A 24326-nucleotide genomic window follows, 5' to 3' on the forward strand; every position below is an offset into this window, starting at 1 on the left:
GCGCCTGTCGCCGGCCCGTCCCAGGCCCGCTGCACTTGGGGGGTGCAGGTGACCCGCAGGCAGAAGGCTGGACTTAGCCAGGGGTGTCCTTTGGCCCAGCAAGTGCATCAAGGCAAGAGAGGGACAAGGAGTTGATGGTGTACGCAAAGGAGCAGTTTCAAGGTCTGTCCATGGAGTTCACTCACACTGGGCGTGACTCTTGTATTGAGGTCGAGTAGGTGAAAAATCCTGCTTCTTAGAAAGCTCCTGCTTAGGTATTTAGAGGTCAAAGGTCACATCGTCCCAACTGGCATTCACATGGTTCGCCCCCAAAAAGTCTGTGGTGCATATACACACAACCATATGTACACAAAAAAACCCCAAAACTTTTTAACTGTTGAATGTAGGTAGAGGTACACAGGTGTTCAACTTTTCTAGGGATTCAAAAATTTTCAAATTAAGAAGTTGGGGAAAGCATGAGGTTTTAAAAAGAACTTTAGTCCATGAAATGTGGAGTTTACAAATAATGTAGTGTTTTTTAAAAATAAATTGTTCAATAGATGTGTCCAACTAGGTTAACAAATACAAGTCTGTACTTCACATTCATGCCTGCAAGTTTACATATTCAAACTGGGGATTCAGCGAACCCTGGAAAACCAACAAGTGGCAAAGCAAGCGCGGCGGCCGCCGCCGGTGGGGCTGGGACTCTGCGGTGGGCGGGGGCGGGGGCCCCGGGGGGCGGCGGGCGGCGTGGCAGAGGGCAGAGCACGGGTTTCCTGTGCAGGCCTCATAAAATGAATTCTTCACATGACATGTATGTATAGCTTCTTTCAAAACGGAAAGAAACCCCTCAGTTTCCTCTTATTTCATCCTGTTTTAATGCTTAACAAGAAATAAACTGAGGTGGACTATCAAGGAACAGCCATAGACAGGGGTGGGGAAAAAGCTGGTTTATAGCTGTGAGTACACAAAATAGTTCTTGTATTATTGATGATTAATTACTGTACTATTTCCCGTATGACCTGTAAACCCACTTTCGCCCCACTCTGTGTACACGGCGCGCACACACACATACACAGCTTTGATTCTTACCAGGCACAAATCTATTAACAAGAATGTTCATTTTTCTCCTTATGTAGGTATAATCTCAGAGAGGAAAAATAAAACCCCAATTGTAAATTGTTATGCTGTAAGGAGATGTGCAGAAATTAAATTAGTAGTCTTGAAGATGGCACCAGGTAAGAGAAAAGCACATACACATATTCTATCTACTCAATAAAACGGAAGCCACTCCTGCCAGCGCCTGAAATGACGGCACCGTGACAGCGCGCGGACGGAAGCGTGCGCGTGGAAGGTCGGGCTGCCGTTGGCTGCAACGGGCTGCTGCGGAGCCAGTGGCTGAAGAGACGAGAACTTACGTCTATGTCAGGCTAACAGATTTGTAGGTTCCCCTTCAAAGAAGAGAGAGGCAGCAATTAATAAAGACAAGTGTTCAGATTTATTTGGAAATTCACAGTTTCTAACGGCACTACAGCTCCGTCGTTCCACACTGAGCGTCCCCTCCCCACGGCCGGCGCCCGCCTCTGCTCCCACTGGCCCGCTCCCCCGTGGCTCCCTGCGCAACCAGGCCCTCTTGCTCTGAACGGCTAATTGTACAGACGGGAAAAAATGTCAATCATCTAAAACACACTGTTAATCTAAAGCAGCAACTTAAACAAACAAAAAAGGCTTTAAATAAGTCACATTACAAACAATACCCTCAGAAAGGTATTAGACAAGTTGAAACACAGTTACTACTGAAAGTGCTTAATAAGTTATAACTTAAGACTGACAACACAAAATGGTCAATTCTCTGCCTTTCAAAAGGAAACCTGCCACTCTCACTCATCACTGTACAAACATAGACAAAGAAACTGTTTTACTCAAAACACAGTTGCTGCCGATGAAAAGAAATAAAAGGACAAAACGAAGACAGGTGCCCTGGCATCTCACACGTCCATCTCCGCCACTCGCGGCCGCACGAAGCTGACACCAGGGACTGGACAGCCCTGGAGACCTGGCCGTAGAGGAGGCTCGACAAACTCACCGGCTGGTCTGGGCGTGTCTGTGGGCTGCGACTGCGTCACGTGAGACCTGGACTCGTTCGACAAACCTTCACATTTTCTACTTGTAGTGAGTGACAGTATGGAGGATCGGTGCTTACTGTGAATGTTTCAACCTTTACAAGTGGTTACATGTGTTTAAAAGGTGAATTTATAAAAAACTTATTTGCAAATACCAGTCATTTGTAAGAAAGATCTTGTAGTTTCGTTTTCCTCGTTGAGTTGTAACTACAGAAAACCAGTATGAATAAATTAAATGAAAATACATTTAAGAGTATCACCATTCACCTAAAAACAGACACAAAATTCCATCAAGTGTTGGTTTCAGGTGGGTTTGCTACACAGAGGTCTAGCTGGCAAGTCTGTAGCCTCTTCACACAGTCTGACCCACGTTACTGAACTTGAGGAGCAGGTCACCTTAAAGCCTTGTAGTGTTTGCAGCTTCAAAAAACTAACAGTTAGAAAAGAAATCAAATGACAGAAAAAGCCCCTCTCCTCTTCCAGTGGCGTTATAAATAGACAAAAGGCACATAAATATGGAAGGTGCAAGAAATAGGACCGAAGCTACAGGAAGAGGTTTGGGCTTCTATTCCTGACCCGCCCAAGGAACTGGGCTTCCAAATTACCAGCGATTAACCTGTGAAAAAGCGTCTTTAGAAAATGTCTGCCACTGTCCTTGTGGGAAGTCATCAGCCTGGCAGGACTTCGGCTCGTCAACCCAGACTGACCGACACAATCCCATCTACCTTTAAAAAGGCAGAACCCATAATTTCTGAATGCTTTTCCCATTAGCATCATCTCCCTCCCCGAAACCCTTCAATAACCACAGAGTGTTCTTCCAAGAACAACAGAAGTCCCCAGGAGGAAAAGTTCGATTATTCTAGATGTGGCCCGAGACAGCGGTCACCCCAAACGTGCCCACTGTGAGCTCTTTGTTGCCTCTAATGATGTCCTGCAGGCTCGGCAAGGACCCTGACTTAGTCTGTATCAGAGTTTTTATCAGCTTCCCTTGGTCTTGGACTTTGGACCGCCTCCGCTTTAAAGCCCTCTTCTCAGTTCTCGTCTTCTGGGGCTGCCCACCGCACAGGCTCGTGCAGGCTGCAAGGCCGCAGAAGTAGGACTCCTCAGACTGCGACGACGTCTCCGAGCTCCCTTCGGATGGAGGGCCCTTGTAGGAAGAGTGGTAGACTTCGCCCATGTTAGAAAAGTCTCTCTGGTTCGTAAAGGGCTTCCTTCCTTTTATGTCTCCATTGGCGACAGGATGCAATGGGTCCGCCGGCTTTATGGTCTCAATTTTGTCTGTTTTGTACTTGCAGCGTTTCTTCTACAACAGGAGTAAAAGAAGGGCAGGGATCAGACCTCCCACAGGTAGCTACCTCGTCAACCGTCTAGAGAGTCTGAGCTCATGGAGGAGAAGAGCCACCTCCTGGTGAAAAGTAGAACGGTGTTCTGCTCTGCGAGGCACCATCCTCCCTCCTTGTTCGGAAAATGCCGCTCAGGGAACACGCTCACCGGCCGCTCACCGCCCCCCGAATTCCTAGGGTGCACCCAACAGGACGCCGGGTGCCCTCAGGAGCACCTTACTCACCAGCCCGACAGGCGAGGGCCGTTCCCTGGCTGTGGGTCCCTGCCCGAGGCACGGCCCAGGGGGTGGCCAGGCTGCGGCTGAACCCCAGCCGGTGGCTCCAAAGGCCGTGTCCTCTCACCCACCGTCGCCTCCAACCAAAAAGCCACCGCTCCCTTGGAGAGGCCAACGGGGAAACGCACAGGCTTGGGAGCCCGAAGAGCCGGAGCGCATTCGGAGTTCCGCCACCTGCTGACGGGCCACGCACAGGAGACAGAAGCTCGGAGGCCTCGCCTCACCAGCAGCCGAGGGGCTTGGGGCGGGGGTCGCGGGCTGGTGCCCACGCTGTGCCCGGCGCGCGCGGACACTCCCTGTCAGCAGCAAGCTTTCCACACAGGAACCATTTCAGGTGTCGCAGGTCACAAACCTGCATTTTTTTTTTTTAATTTTACAACCATTTAAAAATGGCCCCAGATTTATACAAGACATGTCACAGGCCAGATATGGCTTATGGATCATAGTCTGCTCACCCCTTGTAAACATTTCTTTATATCTTTACCACGACTGAATAGAACAGTATGTTTAAGGACCACTTAAAGGTTACATTAAACCTTTCATCCTACTTCTTCATCTACTACCGCATATCCCACCAAGGCACTTAAAGAGAAACAAAACATTACCTTTTTTTCTGGAGAGAACTTGAGGGGCTCTACAATGTACAAAGCATTCGGATCTACTGTAAGTAAGAAAAAATAAAAAGCAGATGTAAAATAGATTATGCTATGATTAAACACAACAAAAATATTACATTATCCCTAAGGGAATTTTCCTAACATAAGCAACAAATTTATATTTATACCAGGTTAATGATATACTTATGCATTTTAAACCAGCAGGCCAAGGGCAACAAGTGGGAGATGGTTGGTTTGGGGCTTGACGGTCCCCTTCCAGCACCTCCCCTAGGTGTCCGCTGCTGCTGGCCACGGGCCGTCACAGTCAGGACGCTGCCCTGGCCAGCCGGCCCTCTTACCTGAGAAAATGACACGGGCAGTAAGCTAGAGCGCCCCCTACAGACCATCTGCACACATTCCTGAACGACGAAACTCCCCTCCGGGCCGCCATGTGGGCTGACACTGTGCAACCAGCGGCGGTGCCCACGTAGGAAAGTCAGGGGAACGCAGACACACACACAGATCGAAGAAGTTTTTTCTAATTGTTTATTACAATGATTTACTAAAGTCAAAACTATGAACCCCAACCTAAAAATAGCTTGAACATGCAATAGAAATGACCAAACAATAACTGAACACTTCTGGCGTGGTGAGTAAATTAGAAGTATTAGTTCTAGGTTTCTAAACTTTCATTACTTTAAGCACATTCAAGATGGCCCTACGCCTCGCACACTGACACGCGCACGAGCACACGCACGCGCACGCACGGCCACGCCGTCAGTCCTGCTGAAACGATGAGGGTGAATGCTCTGTGGCCTGACAGAGGAAGAAGTTTCTAACTAGAAAATTCACTCCAAAATGTCAGATGCCAGAAATGTATTAATAACATGATTCAACCAATTATATTTTACATTATATTCTAGAAATTTGTTGAGAGTCAACAGATATATAAAAATATCCAACCATTACTCCAAATAGTCATTTCTATTAGATTGCTAATCTCACTCAAATTGTTTTTTTTTTAAACATTATGTCTGCTTTTGGAATGGAGTCAGAGTTATTCAGATCAACCTCTGCAATGAAAGCACTACATATGATGGAATTTTTTTAATTACTATAAAAGCACTCAAAAGCTGCCAAGATAAGTAAGTAATCCCCAGGCTAAAACTGAAGAAAAAGTAGGAACCCAAAAACTCAAGTGGACCCTGAAAGTCATTTTCGTCCTAAGAGCGCCTGTCGCTGCAAGAGTCTGCGCACCTGAGCTCTGACGGCACCGTGAGGGGACAGGCCAGCGGGCAAACCTCGGGGCCCATGCCCAGCAGCAGCGTGCGGGCCTCCCCTCCTGCTGCCCAGAGGAGCTGGTGCTCCAGAGGCCGAGGCCCTCAGGGAAAGGAGGAGCCTGTGCAGGGACCGCCCTCTGATTTCCTGTCGCCTGGGGGCCCAGCAGACCTCAGCCAGCTCCCCAAGCCCCAAGGGTGGCGTTTTCCTGAATGAAAAGCAAACGCAAATTCTCTCTAGAGTAAGGACCTACATTTTAGCCCTCCAACTGTCCCTACCAGTCAGTTTTCCAGAGGACTAGCAGAAAGATAACCACACACACAAAGCTACAAAGCGCCTTGAGCATGAGTCTGCAAAAACAATTAATGAAGAGATTAAAAAAATAATTTAAGATACTGAATTATCAAACACACTATAAGTACAAGTACACTTACTATATTTAAATTTAAAAAGCTTGAAAATATCTTCAAGAAACATAAAACAAAAGGGCCTGTAAGTTTTAAAAAATACTAAAAACTCCTAGAAATGGAAAATAACTGAAATTTAAAAGTCAACAAATGAATTTAATAGAAGACTACAGACAGCCAAAGAATGCATGGCCTGGAAAGCAGATCAGAAGAAATCATCCAAAATATAGCACAGAAAAACAAACAAAAAGATGGGGAATAAGACAAAGGGGATACAGAGGGAAAAACTAACACATTTAATTAAATGGAGGTTCTAAAAACGAATGAGGCAGAGGTAGTTTTTTAGAGAAATAAAAAATAGCTAAGAATTTCCCAATATGCTAAGAGGTAGCAATTTAGAGATTCAAAGAGCCCAACAAATTTAACCAGGAATTTAAAAAGATGTGCCTGTATTCACAGAAAATCCAAAGTAACCTACAAATGACTGAACGGCATTAATAAAGATGCTCAACCTTATTAGTAACCAGGTAAATGCAAATCACAACTGCAATGAGGTTAACATGCACTCTAAGACTTGACAGTTCTAAGTGTGTGTTGGCAAGAACATAGAATGGAAATTCTCACAGTACCGGTGGCAGCATAAACTGTTGTGACATTTTATAACAAACAAAGTTTGCCATTACCCTGTACTCCCTACAGCCTAGCAACTTCACATCCTGGTAAGATTCCTAGAGACACGCATGCAGCTACGTTCCAGGGTACAAAGGCATGTTTACAGCAGCACAAAAATGGGTAAACACATTGTGATTTGGTCAGTTCCTGAAATACTACATAATTTTGAAGATGCAATGCAAACACATATGTGGCTCTCGCAACTAGAACGCTGAAGGGAAGAAGACAGAACACATACAGGGGCGGGCAAAGTAGGGTCACGGTTGTGAGCAGGTGAAACACAGAGTTTATTCTTATACTATTATTCCTGTATTTTATTTTTTCCATGCGAAAAAATGGTATGATTCCATTTATCAAGAGCTCAAAACCAGGCAAGGCTCAAATTATTTTGTTGAGGAATCCAAACACTGATGGTCAAACTATTACAAAAATAAAATATGTGATAATTTAAAAAGTCAAGACAGCCCCCTGTGGGAGGAGCAACGCCAAGAGAGCGGGCCTTGTGCTACTTCCTGATCTGGGTGTTAGCAACACAGGTACTCACTTCATAATTACTTGACAAGTTGTATATTTTAGTTTTATGAGCTTTTGAAATAGATCAGTTATATTTCACAATAAAATGTTACAAAAATCAAAATAATTTTGGTCTACTTGGCTAGTCAACACAAGTGACAGAATTGCTAATTAAAGTATAAACTTGAAGAGGAGAGACACTAAGAATGCTTATAATAAATAATTTAATTTGCAACATGGATCATCTAAGTCTAGTTATTACACAGCTTTCAATGCTTAACAAGACAAGAAATATGTAGTTTGCCAATTCTGCATTAATATGTATCAACTTTGAACAAAGTACTAATCATAATATAAAAAAGACCTGGGACATCACAGCCAATACCACAGAAATAAAAAAGATTTTAAGAGACTAATAACAACAATTGCATGCCAACAAACTGGAAACTTAGAAGAAATGGATAAATTCCTAGAAGCATGCACTTACTTAAGACTGAGTCATTAACAAATAAAAAATGTGAACAGATCAACAACAATGAAGGAGACCGAATTAGTAATCAAAAACCTCCCAACAAACAAAAGCTCAGAACCAGATGGCTCCACTAGAGAATCCCACGGAACATTTAGAAAATGAACACCAGTCCTCCTGAAATGCTTCCAAAAGTTTGAAGAGAAGGAAACACTTCTAAGCTCATTCTATGAGGCCAAGCATTACCATGATGCTAAGGCCAGAAAGGCCAGACAAAGGCACAAGAAAACGAGAGAACAGTATCCCTGATGAACACCGATACAAAAATCCTCAACATATTATTACAAACTGAATTTGACAGCACATTACAAAGATTATATAGTCTGACCAAGTAAATTTATTCCTGCAATACAAGGTAGTTCAACATATAAAAACCAATCAACACAGTACCACTTATGGACTAAAGAACAAAATCCAGATGATCATCTCAACTGATCCAGAAAAAACATCTGACAAGACTCAACATCCTTTCAATAAGAAAATACTCAATAAAATGTTGAAGGTCATTTATGAAAAGCCCAAAGCTAACATAATACTCGATGATGCAGGGCTGAAAGTTTTTCCTCGAAGGGCAGAAACAAGGCAAGGATGCCCACTTTCATCATTTCTATTCAATGTAATATAGAAAGCCTTGCCAGAGCAATAAAGCAAGAAAAGGAAACAGAAATTGGAAAAAAGGAAGTAAAATGATCTCTGTTCAAAGATGACATCTTATATGTAGAATACCCTAAAAATTCTACAAAAAACTATTAGAACTAATAAATGAATTCAGCACAAAGGTGCAGGATACAAAATCAACACACAAAAATCAGTTCCGTTTCTACATAGTAACTAACAATGAACAATCCAAAAAGGAAATTAAGACTCATACACTAAAATCTTAAAACATTAATGAAATATTCATGACTAGAAGACTTAATATTGCTAAGATGTCCAAACTACCAAAACAATTTATGGATTCGGCATAATCCCTAACCAAAAATCCCGAAACAGCACTTTTTGCCAAATTAGAAAAATGCACCCTAAAATTCATATTGAATCACAAGAGAGCTAAAAGAGACAAAAAAATTTTGAAAAACAGGAATAAGGTAAGAGGACTCACACTTCCTGATTTCAAAACATTATAAGCTATAGTAATCAAAACAGTCTGGTTCTAGCGTAACGACAGACAAATAGACAAATTAATTTTTAAAAAAGACCAGAAATAAACCTTCACATGTATGGTCAAATAATCTTCAACAAGGGTGCCAAGACCACTCACTGGGGAAAGAACAATCTCTTCAACAAACGGTGCTGGGAAAGCTGCAGATCCACATGTGAAAGAATGATACCTGACCCCCTACCTCACACCGCAGTAACTGAAAACAGATAAAGATCTAAACACATGACCTAAAACTATGACTTTCTAGAAGAAAACACAGGGGAAAAACTTCATGACACTGGACTTGGCAATGATTTCTTGAACATGACATCTAAAGTACAGGAAGCAAAACCAAAAACAGACAAATGAGACTGTCAAACTTAACAACTTCTATCAAGGAACACAATCAACAGAGTCAAAAGGCAACCTATGAAATGGGAAAATATACTTGCAAATCATATATATTGGTAAGGGGTTAATATCCAGAATATATAAAGAACTCCTACAACTAAACCACCAAAAAAACTCCCCCACAAATAACCCAGTTAAAAAATGGTCAAAGGGCTTGGATACGATTTACAAATGGCCAACAACGCATGAAAAGATGCTCAGCATCATTCCTCATCAGAGGACGGCAAATCTACATCACAATATATCACCTGACACCCATCAGGAAGGTTATTTAAAAAAAAACAAAAACCCAGAAAACAAATGATGAGAATATGAAGAAAACTGAAACCACTGTACACTGTTGGTAGGACTATAAAATGGTGCAACCAGTACGGAAAACAATATAAAAGCTCCTCTAAAAGTAGAACTACCATCTGATCCTGCAATCCCACTTCTGGGAATATGTCCAGAAGAACTGCGAGCAGGGTCTTGAAGAGATAACGTGCACACTCACGCTCACATCATCCACAGCCACAACAGCCGAGGAGTGGCAGCAACCCAAATGCCCATTAACACATGAATAAACAAAATATGGTAGATACGTAAAATGGAGTGTTATTCAGTCTTAAACAGGAAGAAAATCCTGTCACATGCTATGACATGAATGAACTTTGAGGACACTGTGCTAAATGAAACAACCCAGTCACAGAAAAACAAATACCACAGAAGCCCACTTACATGAGAGGGAGCTAAAGTAGTCAAGTTCATAGGAACGAGAAATGGTGACCAGGGCCTGGATGAAGGGGAAACTGGGAGCTGTGTTATGTACGGAAAATTTTAGATTCACATAATGAAAAAGTTCTGGAGATATGTTTCAATTAAAAATTTCAGTTGGAAATAGACATAGCAAAGAAAAGGAAAAAAAGGAGAAAAAAGGCAGGAAAGAGGAAGAGATTTACTAGTCCTCTGGAAACACACATGTAATGGGTTAAGTCTGTAAAGCTTTGTGGTAACAGCAAACCAGTAAAGCACAGGAATGATTATGTGAATGATTTAATCATTTGAAATATGTTGCTTAGTTAACTAAATCCTAAAGAAAGAGAAGCCAATAATTAAGAAAGCACTCCTAACTGCAATACATAATTAGTTTGGTTATTTAATACTGCTATGAGGATAAGTCTCTTAATAAGCACTAATTCAAGCACTACTTATAAAAGTACTGAGGTAGGAAAACAGCCACTCAGTACCATCCATTCACTGAAATTCAAGTACTCGTTAAGTGTCAGCCAATGGAAAGCTATTACAGACTGTGGGCTTAAAAAAAAAAAAAAGACCAGACTTTTTTTCAGAAATGCTTCACAGTCCTAATCTAGAGGCAAAAGGAGTCCTACCTGTACAGGAAGAGGAAGCAGATAAGCACAGGATGCTATGGAAGACATTCGGGTTTTCCATATCTGGTGAACTGTCTCAAGCATCCCTTTCTAAAAAGAAATACTTCTAAACAGGAGCTCGGCAAAGAAAGCTACCAACGGCTCACTGAATCCAGCCCCTCCCCACCCTCTGGGCTTTCAGGAACAGACATAGATTCAAAGCGTGAACACAGTACAGCCGCTTTGCCTATACCCCTTATTTATTGTAGGTGGCCTCTACCACCACACTGATGTTATACTTAGGCCACAAGTAAGCTCGATCCATGTTTATAAATACACACACAAATGACACACCCACAAAAAAATCTACCTTCTTTTCCAGTTAACTGCAGAGACTTGGATCTGATGAGTGGGAATGAAGTTCTCCTTTTCAAGTTCATATCATCATAGGAAGAAAAACACCTAACACATTAAGAAAAATCAACATTGGACACAACGAATAAAACTACATAAGAATTTACTCCATAGCTGGCGCTAGATGGAAGCTACTACGAACTGTACATTAGGAATAATCCCTAAGGTAATGCGCTCCAGGTATTGCTAGTATGTGTTAAACAAAATTTAAAGATCACTCTCTAAAAAGTGCAATATTAAGTCCAGGCTGGGTAACTTAGTTCATTAGGGCACTGTCCCAACATGCCAAGGTTACGGGTTCAATCCCCAATTGGGGCACACGTAAGGCTCAGTCAATGAACATATAGATAAATCTCTATCTATATAAATCAATAAGTAAAAAAATTTTTAATTAAAAAAATAAAAAGTGCAATATTAAGATACCTATTTTCCTCCCCTCTTTGAATTCCACATTCAAATCTTTCACAAGCAAAACATTTCAACGGCTTTTATGCATTTCCTACGATATAATATTTTCTCTGTTACAGTCCACAGAACCTTCCAGGCATAGAATCATCTCATTAGTTCTAATGATGTTTTTAACACTTTGGTTTCAAGATAATCATATGAAAAAGCAAATGATCTCCATATCCCTTTATTTGCCCCAATTTGTGAAAAATATTAAAAAGATTTAAAAAACTGAAATATAATGCAGACAATTACCTTTTAGGGCTTGGATACGGATTACTTTGAGGAAGTCTTGAAATGTAATCTCCATCAAACTGAGAGGTGTTTCGACAACGCTGCATGCAAAGCATCAGTCCCAAGACAACACAGAGAACCAAAGATATGACGAGATAGCTCTGTCGATCTGAAACCTCAAGTGAGATGAGGGAAAAATAATAATACTTTAAAAATTATACTAGGAAAAATATAGGGAGATTTAAAATTCAAAGGACAAATCCCTTTAAACGCATTTTAATGTGCTTCAAAACCACAAAGGTAAGTAGGGCATGCGCTCCGAAAATGTACCACCAAGATAATGTTTTAACATTCCTTCTTTTTACCCCCAATTCACTGAAATTTTCTAAGCTATGAAAGGTTTTAAAAATAGCATCTGAACGCGCGTGTGCCTCTCAGCAGGCTCACCAAGCGCTGCCGTCCCGTCCCACGGGCCCTGCCTCCGTCTGCGCCGCCCCCTCCGCGGGGAGAAGGCGCGCGCTCGCACGCATCTTACACACCCGAACCGCTGACCGCCCCGTCATTTAGGCCAAAGTCCTGAGGGTCTTCCTTAACTCCTTACCCCGCACGCCCAACCTTTCAGCAAGCCTTGTCTTCCTCCTCATAAACACCGCCTGAATCCAACAACTGCCCTCTGTCCCCCACGCCTAAAACCCTGCTCCAAGCCCACACCCGTCCCCGGGCTCCTGCCGCCGCCTCCGGAGGCTCCCCTCCTCCTGCTCCACCTGTTCCCCGAGAGCCAATCTGCCCGAGCAACGAAAGGGGACTTTCTCAAAGTGCTGTCAAAGAGATGATCCATGTCACTTCTTTCCGTGACACGTGCCCATGACTTGTAATGTTAGAGCAGAATTCAAACTCTGAGTCGCCCAGAGGCCTACATGGCCGGGCTCCTGCAGACACCCTGAACTCACGTCTTCCCCCGCTTCCCCACTCACTCCGCTCCAGGCACACGAGCTTGCTTTCTGCACTTGGCCAATGACTACGGTTCCTAATCGCGGGTCCCTGCCCTAGTCCGCCCAGTGACAGGTTTGTTCTGGGCCTAGGCTCTGGGTGGCTGCTGACTGCTCCCGAGCGCTCAGCTCTAATGCCACCTCCTCGGATAAGCCCTCCCCCATCTCTCTGGCTAAAGCAGCACCCCGACAGCCACCGCTGCGCACAGCCACGTCTCCTTTCCTGTGCCCCTGTCCTTCCCACATCCACTCTCTGCATCCCCTCCCCCGGAGAGACGGCCCTGCGAGGCCAGGGACTGCCCCCTGCTGTAGGTCCCACGGTGGGGCCGCCCATGCACGGGCCGCTCAGTAAATACTTAGTACCGCGCTGACATTTTTGCTTTGTTAGGCAACTTAAAGCCTTTGGAACTGAAAACGAAGAGTGTGTTCCAACTATCAATGGTTTGCAAAAGGCCTAAAAGAATGGTTTTATAACTAACTGTGTTTTAGGTAAGACGTAAACGATGAAAGCCATGTTTTCCAAAAGACTGTAATTACTTCCAAAACCTTAAACCTCCACATTCTGGCTTTCTGAAAAGTTCCCCATAACTGACAATTTCATTTAAAGCTCTTAAATACCACGTTCTTGGCGAGCCAGCTTTTATGACAACGTCTAGACGTGCGCTGTCTCGGAACCCCAGTAGTAACAATTACCTCGCGTTTTAACTCCGCTACTGTTGCCGACAGGTTTGAGACCAGCTGCGTCACGTTGGCCAGTTGTGCCTGCAGCAGCTGGATGGACTCAGTCTGCCGCTGATCCTACGATAAGGGGAGAAATAAGCATCGTTTTTCTTTGCTGTAAGTCCAAGTAAGATAATCTGGAAAAACTATTAAGTTCCTCAGGGGAGGGGGAGGTATTAATAAGGAAAACTCCTAATGAATAAATATTGTAAACTCCTAACAGAACTTTAAAAAAAAAAAAAACTGCTGCAAGAATCTAAGGCTGTTCACACTTCCTCCCCTGCCCTGCCCCAAAACCATTTTGCCATCGTTACCATGTAGAATTCTAACAGAAGTTAATAAATTACTTTTCAAGTTAATATGAGTTCCATATGTATAAACCACCATATAACCAGCTACATGCAAAATTGTTACTGTGTCAAATACGTGTTTTTAAACCGAAGCAGCTGGCACAGAGACATGTGGAAAAAATTTTGAAGAATAGTTTTGGATACACAGCAGGCTCACACCAAGGTTCAAAAGTTCTATTTTACATTAGGATGGAATTTAAGATGCTACTAAGTCAAAAAACCTACTTCTGGTTATCCAGTCAATGCTAGAATATCACCAGTGCAAAGAAATTTGTTAGAACACTCATCTTTTCAGCTCTAAATTTTAGAAACTTTAATTATCAACAAACATACCTTTATTCAAAATATGCATACATATTTTAGGGAAATATGCATCACGCTCATAGCTATAACTCTATATTAGGTAGACTGTACTGAAAGTTTCAGATTAGTGAATTCAGGGAGGAGGAAGAGAAGGCAGGAAGATGTTAAGGGAGTCCAACGCTCTAATTCGGGACCCTCTACAGAAAAGCTACATAACCAATCTAGACCTAAGTTGTTCAAGTTTAGACATAAGTAAGTTTTAAGTCTCAACTGTGTGTGTGTGTATGACGCTGGGGGTAGGAGGGTATAGAAACTGTAAGAAAAGTTTCACCTACTCCCTCGCTGTGCCCCACCGTGGGACTCTCTGTCTACCCTACTTCATCTTTTTAAAATGCTGAACATACTCAAATTATTTCTTTTTACTGACATTTTTGACAAACACTGATAAATTCTACACAGTTATAAACACTGAAAGTACTTCAGTTAAATTTACTATTGAATACTATTTAATACTAAAAACACTATTAAATTTAATAAATCCATTAACACTTCCAATCAAGATTTACTTCCAATAGTGTTAATAATACTCAAGATTATTTCAAAGTACTTCAACAACTCTTTCAGACATAAGGCAAAGAGAAAATACCGAAGGCAAATCATTGTATTAAAATTAATGAAAAATGAAATAAACATTGCATTCATGGGTCAGGAGACTTAATACTGTTAAGATGGCAATTCTCCAAATTAATCTATTGAAATAATCCTAATTAAGATCCAACAGGTTTTCTTTTTAAGATAGAAAGTGACAAGCTCATTCTAAAATCCAGATTAGAGAAAAAAATTCCGGAAAAGGACAAAGCTGGAGGAGTCACACGACCTGAGCTCCAGGGCCCCTGTCGAGCGACCGTGATCACAGCAATGAGGTGTCAGCGTAAAGACACACAAATAACAAAAACACGCAAAACCAGACCCATAAATAAATACGTATGTGTGTGTGTATATATAAAAATGGAAATGAAGGAAGGATAATCTTCAACAAATTATGTCGGAACGAAGGCATATTCATGCCTCTCATTTCTCCCCCCCAAAGAAGCCTGACCCATGCCTTGCAACACACAAACATCCGAATGCAGCCAGGAACCCAGTGCGACCTCCAGGGACCGGGCGACCGCCTCGCCAGTCCTGCTGCCTCGCTGTGCAGCTCTGGGCGGGAAACGAAGGGCGAGGGAGAAACAGAAAGGTCCTGGGGTTAAAAAGGAGACGCAGGCTTAGTCTTACTTGGAATCAGTAAGAATGTCGACATGACCCCAAGGGATTTTCGGGTTTAACAAAGTTGCGCAAAAGTCCACTGCACTTCTGCACACTCACGTAAGTATCTTGAAACGTAATAGGAATAATGCTCAAGAAAGTTTTCTCTAGAGGAAATATTAATGCAAATAGCCAGATTAACTTTCTAAACATGACATTAACAGGTTTAATCATAAGCCATCACGGGAAAAAGAACACCAACGTTACTCATCCTTCTCACTAGCGAGAGCCTACAAAATTCAAAGGAAGTTAATAGGAAAAGAAATCACAGCAGGAGAACGACCAACCTGCTTCTCTGCTATTCTTGAAGTGTTCTGAAGCTTTACTATTGTTTTATTGAAAGCCTTTTGCATTTCTTCCATTTGTTTTCGGTACCTGTGGAGTAAGAGTTGATTTAAATTAGCTTTAATTTCTTATTAATTTATTACTGGAAACACATTTCTGATTTCAATATGTGAGACAAATCCATTTTTCTAAACATGCCCCTTACTGCGGCCTGTGCCACACAGGCCCACTTACGTAAGTAAAACACAGGTCGCTGGAGGTCGGCCACCTCAGCATCAGATCTACGTGTCTCGGTGCGACGTGAGATGTATTAGTTGCACACGCCCAAATGATTTACCACAAAGGAGCCAAAAATAGACAATGGGGAAAGGACAGTCTTTTCTATAAATGCAGTTGGAAAAATCAGCCGCATGCAGAAGACTAAAACTGGACCACTATCTTACACTATACACAAAAATTAACTCGACAGGAATTAAAAACCTGAATGTATGACCTGAAACCATAAAACTCCTAGAAGAAAACATAAACAGTAAGCTCCGTGACACTGGTCTTCATGATGGATTTTTTGATATGACAAAATGCCCAGGCAACAAAAGCAAAAGTAAACAAGTGAAACGATATTAAACTAAAAAACATCTGCACAGCAAAGGAAATCATCCACAAAATGAAAAGGCAACCTATGGAATGGGAGGAAATAGTTGCAATTCATTACCCCTGACAAGGGGTTAACATCTAAAATGTATAAAGAATGCACATAACTCAACAGCAGAAAAACCCCAAACCACCTGATCTTTAAAATGGGCAGAGGGTCTGAGCAGACATTCTCGCAAGGATGACATACAGGGGGCCAGCGGGCACGTGACAAGCGCTCAACTTCACTAACCATCAGAGAAATGCAAACCAAAATCACCATGTCATCACCTCATACCTGTCAGAACGGCAATTATCAAAAAGCCAAGAAATAGTACACGTTGGTAAGGATGTGAAGAAAAAGAAGTACGCTGTTGGTCAGAGTGTAAATTGGTGCACTTACTATGAAAAAAGGTGCAGGGCTTCTTCGGCAAAGTAAAAATAACACTACAATATGACCCAGCAATTCCACCTCTGGGTATTTAGTCAAAGAAAGTGAAAACACTGACTCAGAAAGATACATGCACCCCCCGCACACACACAGCGTTAGTAACAACAGCCAAGACATGGAAGCAACCTTAGTGTCCGCTGATGGATAAATGGGTAAAGAAAATATCACACACACGCGCGTGCGTGCATGCGCATGAGTATTATTCAGCCATATAAAGGAGAAAATCTAGCCATTTGGGACAACATGGGTGGACCTCAAGGGCATTATGCTGAGTGAAATAAGACAGAAAGACAAATGCTGTGCAACCTCACTTATGCATGGAATACAAATAAAGAAAAACTGAAGGAAAAAACCCCAAACTCTTTGATACAGAGAACAGGTTAGTGGCTGTCAGAGGCACGGGTTAAGGGGTGGGCAAAATGGGTAAAGTGAGACAAAAGGCACCAATTGCCAGGCATGAAATGAGTAAATCCTGGGGACGTGATGCACAGCAGGGTGACTACAGTTAGTAACATTGCACAGTATATTTGGAAGCTGTTAAGAGCATAGATCTTAAAAGTTCTCGTCACAAGGCAAAAACAGCTTGTAACTGTGTGGCAATGGACGTTAGACTTACGGTGTGAATCACTTTGCAATACAGACAAATATTGAATCACTGTGTTGCACACCTGAAACTAACATATTACGTCTATGATCTCAATTTAAAACAAGGTCAGTGACTATTGCAGTTTCCTTTGGGGGGCTGGGAGGGGGCAGGGTGCGGCAGGAGCTGGTACACAGCAGCTAAGTAGGCACGCACATACACGCAGCGGGCCAGTAAATTATATGTATGGGTTAGGAATAAACCCCCCTTAGCATACAATGGCTACCTTGGTGACATCTCATTAGGAGCATTTTGATTTAAGAAGAGCTGAAAAAAGAAGTGTATCAGAAACTCTGGACACTCAGTGCCTGGGCAGTTACAACGTGTCGGAGGAGACGCCCTCAGGACAGGGGACACCTCGGGTACAGGAGTGGAGACGCTGAACCGCAGGGAGAACCACACCTGGGGCCTTAGTCGCTACGGGGCACCCTCACACTGCCTCTGGCGCCCGTGACAACAGCTGGGACTAGGGTCCCGGGGGCTGCTGAAGGAGCGCCCGTGCTGCCTAATCGCCCAGTTCAGTCCACTCCAGTCTCCACTTAAATTTGCCAATGGTATCTTGTCAAGCTCCACTAAGAGCTTTACGGTCTGTAAGACTGTAATTTTTCCCATGAGTGTTCTGGGAATTGAAGCGTAAAGATGGCTAAAGTTAAGCAACAGAAGAAAGGAGGAACTGATTATAGATAATTCAAACTTAACCTAATAATAAGGGTGTTACTTCACTTAGTACTACCAAGAAAGAAAAGAAATCTTTAAGTCATTGATCAGTATCGAAGTAACTCTGTCTCGCCAGCTAGGACGGACCTGCGTACTACTACTGTGCACCGTGACTCGCCGTGCAAAGCGGACTGTGCTCATCCATCCTAAAGCTTACCTTTGGCTAAGTTCCTCCAAATAGCGCCCACTGAGAGACATGTTAACTTCTAAGGCTTTAATACGATTATTAAGTCTCATAAACACTGACTCCTTTTGGTTCGATCCATGTACAAGATTCCCGTTAGCATATCCTAGATCTGTAGAATTTTGCAACTCAGCATAAAAATCCGTAGCTGTCCTCTGCAAGCCCCTTAAAAGGGCATCCTCCGGGGACTGCTCCTCCTCTTTCGCTTCAGGGAGCGAGGCAGGATCCACAGCAGGGGTCAGCACTGGCTTTGGTGCATCGGCTCTGCTTGTTTTGGTTTCCCCATCTTCTCTGTTTGGCACAGCAGCTGTGTTTACAGGTGGCACTACTGTTTCCGAGAGCTTTGTGATAATTTGCGTGGAGTCTGTGTTGTCTTTTACAGTACTATCCATTACTTCACTCAGTTTAGTTTCAGAGACCACAGATGGCTTCTCTACAGAACCCAAACTCTCAGACTTCTTTTCCGTTTCATTACCAGCCTCAACAGAACTCTCCTGCGGAATCACTTGTGATGGTGTGTGTCCTGCCTCGTATTTAATAGGCTCAGATACTTCCATTTTAGATACTGAACTGATTTCTGGAGTCACTTCCAAGGGAAGAGACTGAGAAAGAGTTTGAGGATGGCTTGGTTCAAGTTCAATTACATCTAGAGTGTGATTCATCAAGTCACCTTGGTGTGCGCTACTTAGGTCGCCTAGAACAACGGTTTCAGCTTCCTTCTCCTTGCTCTTGCTGTCCGCTTCTCCACATGGAGGCTGCGCTGACACAGGTACTGATTCTGCAGGAAGCAGTAGTGGTGGATGAGCGGACACAAGGTAACCTTTTTCCTTATTCACAGCAGTTCTGCTGCGTTGGCGATAGAAAGCAGCTCTAACTGAACACCATTTATATATGTATTCTGAAAAACTAGAAATACAACAAATTGTGGTCAGTTCACTGCAAAATATTTGTGTCTCTGACTCAAACCAGGGTGACGATTCATCCTCCTGTTCTCCGCTACCCAGAAGAGTCACTGTAGATGGACTCGCCTCCTCGTCGTCCTCCTGAACTAGCTGGACAATGGGGCTTTCTTTGGGAGTATCTGGTGACGATGGCTCTGTGTCGTGCGCCTGTTCTTCAGTGGCCACAAACCTAGAAATACATATCATAATCACAAATCACTTTAATTAGAAACCTTAAAGTTATGTTTAAGGAAAACGTATCATGCGTAAGACAAAAGAAAGGCTAGAAACACAGATGAAATTCAAATATTTTTTTGGACTCTTTCCTTGTGAAATAGTTTTCATGATAAAACCAAATACTATTCAGAAATGGTATCAGAAAGACCATTCACCAAGTGACCAGATGACTCAAATCATCACACTGACCAAACCAACCTTGCTTTCTTAATCTCTGCTTCAGGGCTGCCTGAATACAGGCACTGCTCCCATTTACTGAGTATGCTGTGGGCCTTCCTTCCCATACATAGTCACCAAATCTTTATAAGCCTCATTACTGCTTATATTAGAAGCTGAGCTCTACCCAAGGGCGGTGAAGTCTCAGAGCAGAAACTAGAAGCCAGGGTCCTTAATACTTATGAATGCATGCTGTGTCTGAGTACCCTCCTCCCAAAAGGTCGCTAGTTTCTCACAGATAATTTTTCTGTGGATTTGTGACACCACACACATGCACACACAATTATCTGCTTTAGGGAAAAGCAGCAGATCCCCGTTCCTCCCCAAGATCATCTTAATGTCATCTGGGCTAATGTTCTATTATTTAAAACCGAAAATCTTAACCACTTTTATGAAAATCCTAGCTAATAATAAACTGATGGTTCCACTCCCTCAGTCCCATCTTTGCGCTCTGGAGTATGTGCGGAGGGTAGGGGAGAGTGGGAGATAAAGCGAGTGAAACAGTGTTGTAAATTATGATGTCTATGGTTCCTTCCATAAAGAGAATACATTTCTGGGTGTGGCCCTTACAAAACGTATAAAGCCTTCATATACAAATTTTCCTACTCTGAAACATTACTAAGAATGGCAGAAAATGTCTTCTCGTGAGGAGTTACATCATAATAGTAAAGGTAGGAAGAGGACAAACAATATCTAAAAAGTTATACTTTCGGCCCTGGCCAGGAAACTCAGTTGGTTAGAGCACCATCCTGACACACCAAGGTCACAGGTTCAATTCCCGGTCAGGGCACATACAAGAATCAACCAGCGAATGCATTAAATGGAACAACAAATCGATGTTTCTCTCCCACACTTCTTCTCTCTCGAAATCACTCCCTCTCCCTTCCTCTCTCTCTAAAATTGGTAACAATTTAATTTGGTAAAAATTAATTTATATACCATCTGTGAATACTCTAATCAGTTTCATTTTTAAAAAACTCAAACCTGGGAAAAGAAAAGTCACCTTTTCATAATAACTGTAAAACAGTGACACCCTATCATGAGTTCTTTTATTTCTTTTCTTCAGGTGACTGTCATAGAATCATCAACAAAATTTAAGACAAACATACACGAAGAAACATTAGGTAAAAAAAAACAGTTATGCAAAGATATGTGTTAAAAATCAAACTAATATATGTCACAGTACCCTGATCTTCTAACACTCATGAATACAACGGGGTGAGTATGTATGTATGTGTAGGTATGTACATATGTAAAATGAAATCAGCTCCATTAAAAAATAAAACATACTATGTGTTGTTAACTGAAGAAGCCTCATTATAAAATCAGAAGCAGCAATCACAGGCCCACATTAACTAGAAACAAGAACATGTCTATCCCAAACAGATTTCTTAGTAGCTTCTAGGAATCAACGACACATAATGCTGTATTTTCTCTCTAATCACCCAGTACCTTTAGCCACTTTGAGATTGCAGAGCCATGGCCCTGGCTAATGTAGTTCAGTGGATTGAGCGCCAACCTGCTAACCAAAGGGCTGCCAGTTTGATTCCCAATCAGGGCACAGGCCTGGATTGAGGGTCAGGTTCCCAGTAGGGGGTACACAAGAGGCAACCGAACACTGATGTTTCTCTCCCTCTCTTTCTCCCTTCCCCTCTCTCTAAAAATAAATAAATAAATCTTTTAAAAAGAGATTTTTCTCTTAAAAAAATTAACAGAACAATATGAAATTTGTCACTGTGCCCTTCAAAGCACAAAAATCTCATTTTTGAATTGGTATGGTACTTCGGAGTTACAGCTTAAAGCATATCCACTGCATGCATCATTACATATACGCCTCTAACAGTTTCATGTTCCAATATTTTCTCTTAAGAGTTCTTCTACAGAAAAGGTCTTTCAAAGTTTTATGGGAGTATATCCAATGAAATACACACAAATTAAATTTATAATAACTATACCCAATTATCCAAGTCATTATGAGCTTATCTACTTTAGATAAGAAGTAGAGGTTTCAAATACCTTAACCATCTCTGGTAGAAAAGAACAACAATAACAACAACAAGAGCATTTTATATGTTACCTAGATACATACATCCCTGCCCACTGCAACCTGGAGAAGAACTACATCATCTGATTTGGGAAACTGAACCCTGTAAGAGTTTGCCATGTGACAAACACATATTTAAGAATCTGCCCTGGGCATTTCAGGCATCCTTTATAGCTTTCTGGGCAAAGCACAGATGCTTGGTCAATAATTTTCAATCTGAACCTAATAAAAACAGGCCTTTAAAATTTATCCTCGAACCTGTACTGTACAGTTACATCAGTGATTTACAATAAGGAAAAGATTCAGTACTGTGATTAACAAAAGTAATGCACAGTATCCAAGCCACAAACATTTGGCCTGGAGTGAGGTGTATCCGAGTACCCGAAAGCAACTGCGCCACGTCAGGGGCCGGGGAGCGGCCGCCCTGCGCCCTGGGGCTTTCTGCAGACAGCCGTCTGGCCGTCCCAGCACCTCGCTCTGCGCTAGTGGACGTAGCTCTCTCCATGTCAAGGGAACTCCAGAGACACAGTGAGACTTACTCAGGCGGAGGAACAGGAGTCGAAACAGGAGCGGACTGAGGCATTTTGGGTGCAGCTGTGGCAGTGGCATTCTCAGATACACTTTTATTTCCTGTTGTAAGAAAGATGCCCATGTTGAGTTTAATTTTTAAAAGCTATACCACGAAATATTTCACTACAACAAATAAAGAAGTTTAGTTTCTCAGGGGAGAAGTCAAATAGGTTTGCTACTGTAGACTGTTTATTTTCATCAACGTTCTTTCAGAAAGAAATGATCGTACAAGGTCAAAACTACAAGCAATGCGTATTCTTTCTCATCTCAGACAATTAAAGCAAGTCGGATGACTAAGACTTTTGTGTCATTTTACACGATTAGAATGCCTTCTAACACCTGAAAGAGTTTCTAGAGAGAATGAGAATAAACAGACTGTTGTAGTTTGTACTTGGAACTATGTTTTTTTTAAAGGCAAGGTTATTTCTCCTTGTTAATAATACTCTTATTGGCATTCTGTAAGGGGAAAAAATTGCTTTCTAAATTGAGTAGCTATTTGCTTTATAAAGCATACATGAAGTACCATTACTGCACCAAAACCTCAGGAAAGAGGTAAGGGATAAATTATTTTACTTCTATAGCAAGGAAGAGTCAAAAAACAAATTCATGAATTTTATACAGACAGGATCCTATTATAAAAGAGACCTTGTGCAACTGAATAAACAGTGAATAACAGAAGACTGGTAGGTTCCTTTGAATCACTTCATATTTCTAAATGCAAAATCAAATTGCTTGGCTTATTAATTAATTTTCCTAACTGGGAAGTCCCTGCAAGTAGCAGATATTTAAAAGAGCCATAAAATTATTCGGTACCTTCTGTCAGGTCTTCAGTTTTTGCTCCCAGAATATTAGCGGCAATATTCACCATATTTAGAATGGCATCTAAAACAAAATTCAATCAGAAAAAAAATACCAATCCACCTAAATATTCTCATATAACAATATCAGGTAATCAAAGAACTATTTAATGGTCTTTTTGCATTTTCTGGACTAATTACTTTTTTATTCACCTTACTATGTAAGTCCAATATAGGACACAAATTTCAGCCAACAAGTATAGAGTATAAATCTGAACTTTTACGTTCAGAAGGGATTAAAAACTAGAGTTGGTTTTTTGTTTTTTGGGTTTTTTGGGGTTTTTTTTAGAAAAAAAGGCTTCCTCAAACCTTTTACCAAAACAGTCTTCAGCCTTACAAAATTCAAGTATAATTCAACATTGACAGGGAAGAAATGTGACAACCAAAATTCATATTTTACAGAAAAGCCTGATTTTCTTTAAGAACATTCTACAGTTTAAAACAAAAACAAATAAGGCTGAAAAAAACAAATGTTTTCTAAACAGGTGATTATCACAGAAAAACAATTAAAGTGGGAAGATTATTATCCAAAGGGCAGCAGAAAGATTTTGTTATTTCAACTATAAACATATAATATATATCATAATATGATTAACCCCCAAACTGATAATGTATAGACTCAATTTACTTTGATAATTTTTAGTAATGATTTATGGATGATAAATCACACAAATTCTTTTGTGAATCGAGGTGTATGGGCACAGGCAGATAAATTAAAAGTCAAAGTCATAGAACCGCAAGTGCTGTAGGCAGGGCCACCTGCACACCTGCTAATTCTGCCCCTCTCCAAAGAGGGCATCGAGGGGCTGGGTCAAATGTTACGAACCTTCCTATCTATCTAAACAGCCGAAGGCACATGAGGAGCACAGAACAGCAGAACTCAAAAAAAGCTGGTGCTGGTGACAGCAGGCTTCCTTCCGAGTAATGTGATGTAACTTCAAGGGACACCAACCCCCGGCCCAATCCGCCCTCTGAAACCCCACTGGTCAGTTCATCAGTAGCCCGCATCTCTCCCATTCAAACACCAGGCTCTGGCACAGGCTACAGACTGCGCCTCCGCAGTTACTTCCGTCTTAGCCTCCTTTCCTAAGAGACCGCCAGGGTGTTCACCAGTCTCTCCGTGGAAACCACAGGTGTGAAGGCAGGAAAAACCTACGGAGGAAAAGCTAG

At 42.0% G+C, this 24326-nt stretch overlaps 1 protein-coding gene across 2 annotated transcripts in view; it reads right to left on the reverse strand.

Moving 5' to 3' along the window:
• Positions 1-1502: 1502 nt before the first annotated feature.
• The window catches only part of SUCO (SUN domain containing ossification factor), a 65263-nt gene continuing 42439 nt past the window's right edge, over positions 1503-24326 (reverse strand). For both annotated transcript variants that reach the window (XM_054587755.1, XM_054587756.1), the window contains 9 exons: positions 23113-23181; positions 22269-22359; positions 18265-19422; positions 15669-15756; positions 13394-13498; positions 11733-11887; positions 10987-11078; positions 4326-4381; positions 1503-3405 (listed from right to left, as the gene is read on the reverse strand). In XM_054587755.1, coding sequence (XP_054443730.1) covers positions 2962-3405; positions 4326-4381; positions 10987-11078; positions 11733-11887; positions 13394-13498; positions 15669-15756; positions 18265-19422; positions 22269-22359; positions 23113-23181 — 2258 coding nt within the window. In that variant the 3' untranslated portion in view covers positions 1503-2961. The remainder of the gene's footprint in view (positions 3406-4325; positions 4382-10986; positions 11079-11732; positions 11888-13393; positions 13499-15668; positions 15757-18264; positions 19423-22268; positions 22360-23112; positions 23182-24326) is intronic.

This window comes from Pteronotus mesoamericanus, unplaced genomic scaffold, assembly GCF_021234165.1.
Source record: "Pteronotus mesoamericanus isolate MK-2021 breed Mesoamerican mustached bat unplaced genomic scaffold, CSHL_Meso_final scaffold_1186, whole genome shotgun sequence".
Classification (NCBI taxonomy): domain Eukaryota; kingdom Metazoa; phylum Chordata; class Mammalia; order Chiroptera; family Mormoopidae; genus Pteronotus; species Pteronotus mesoamericanus.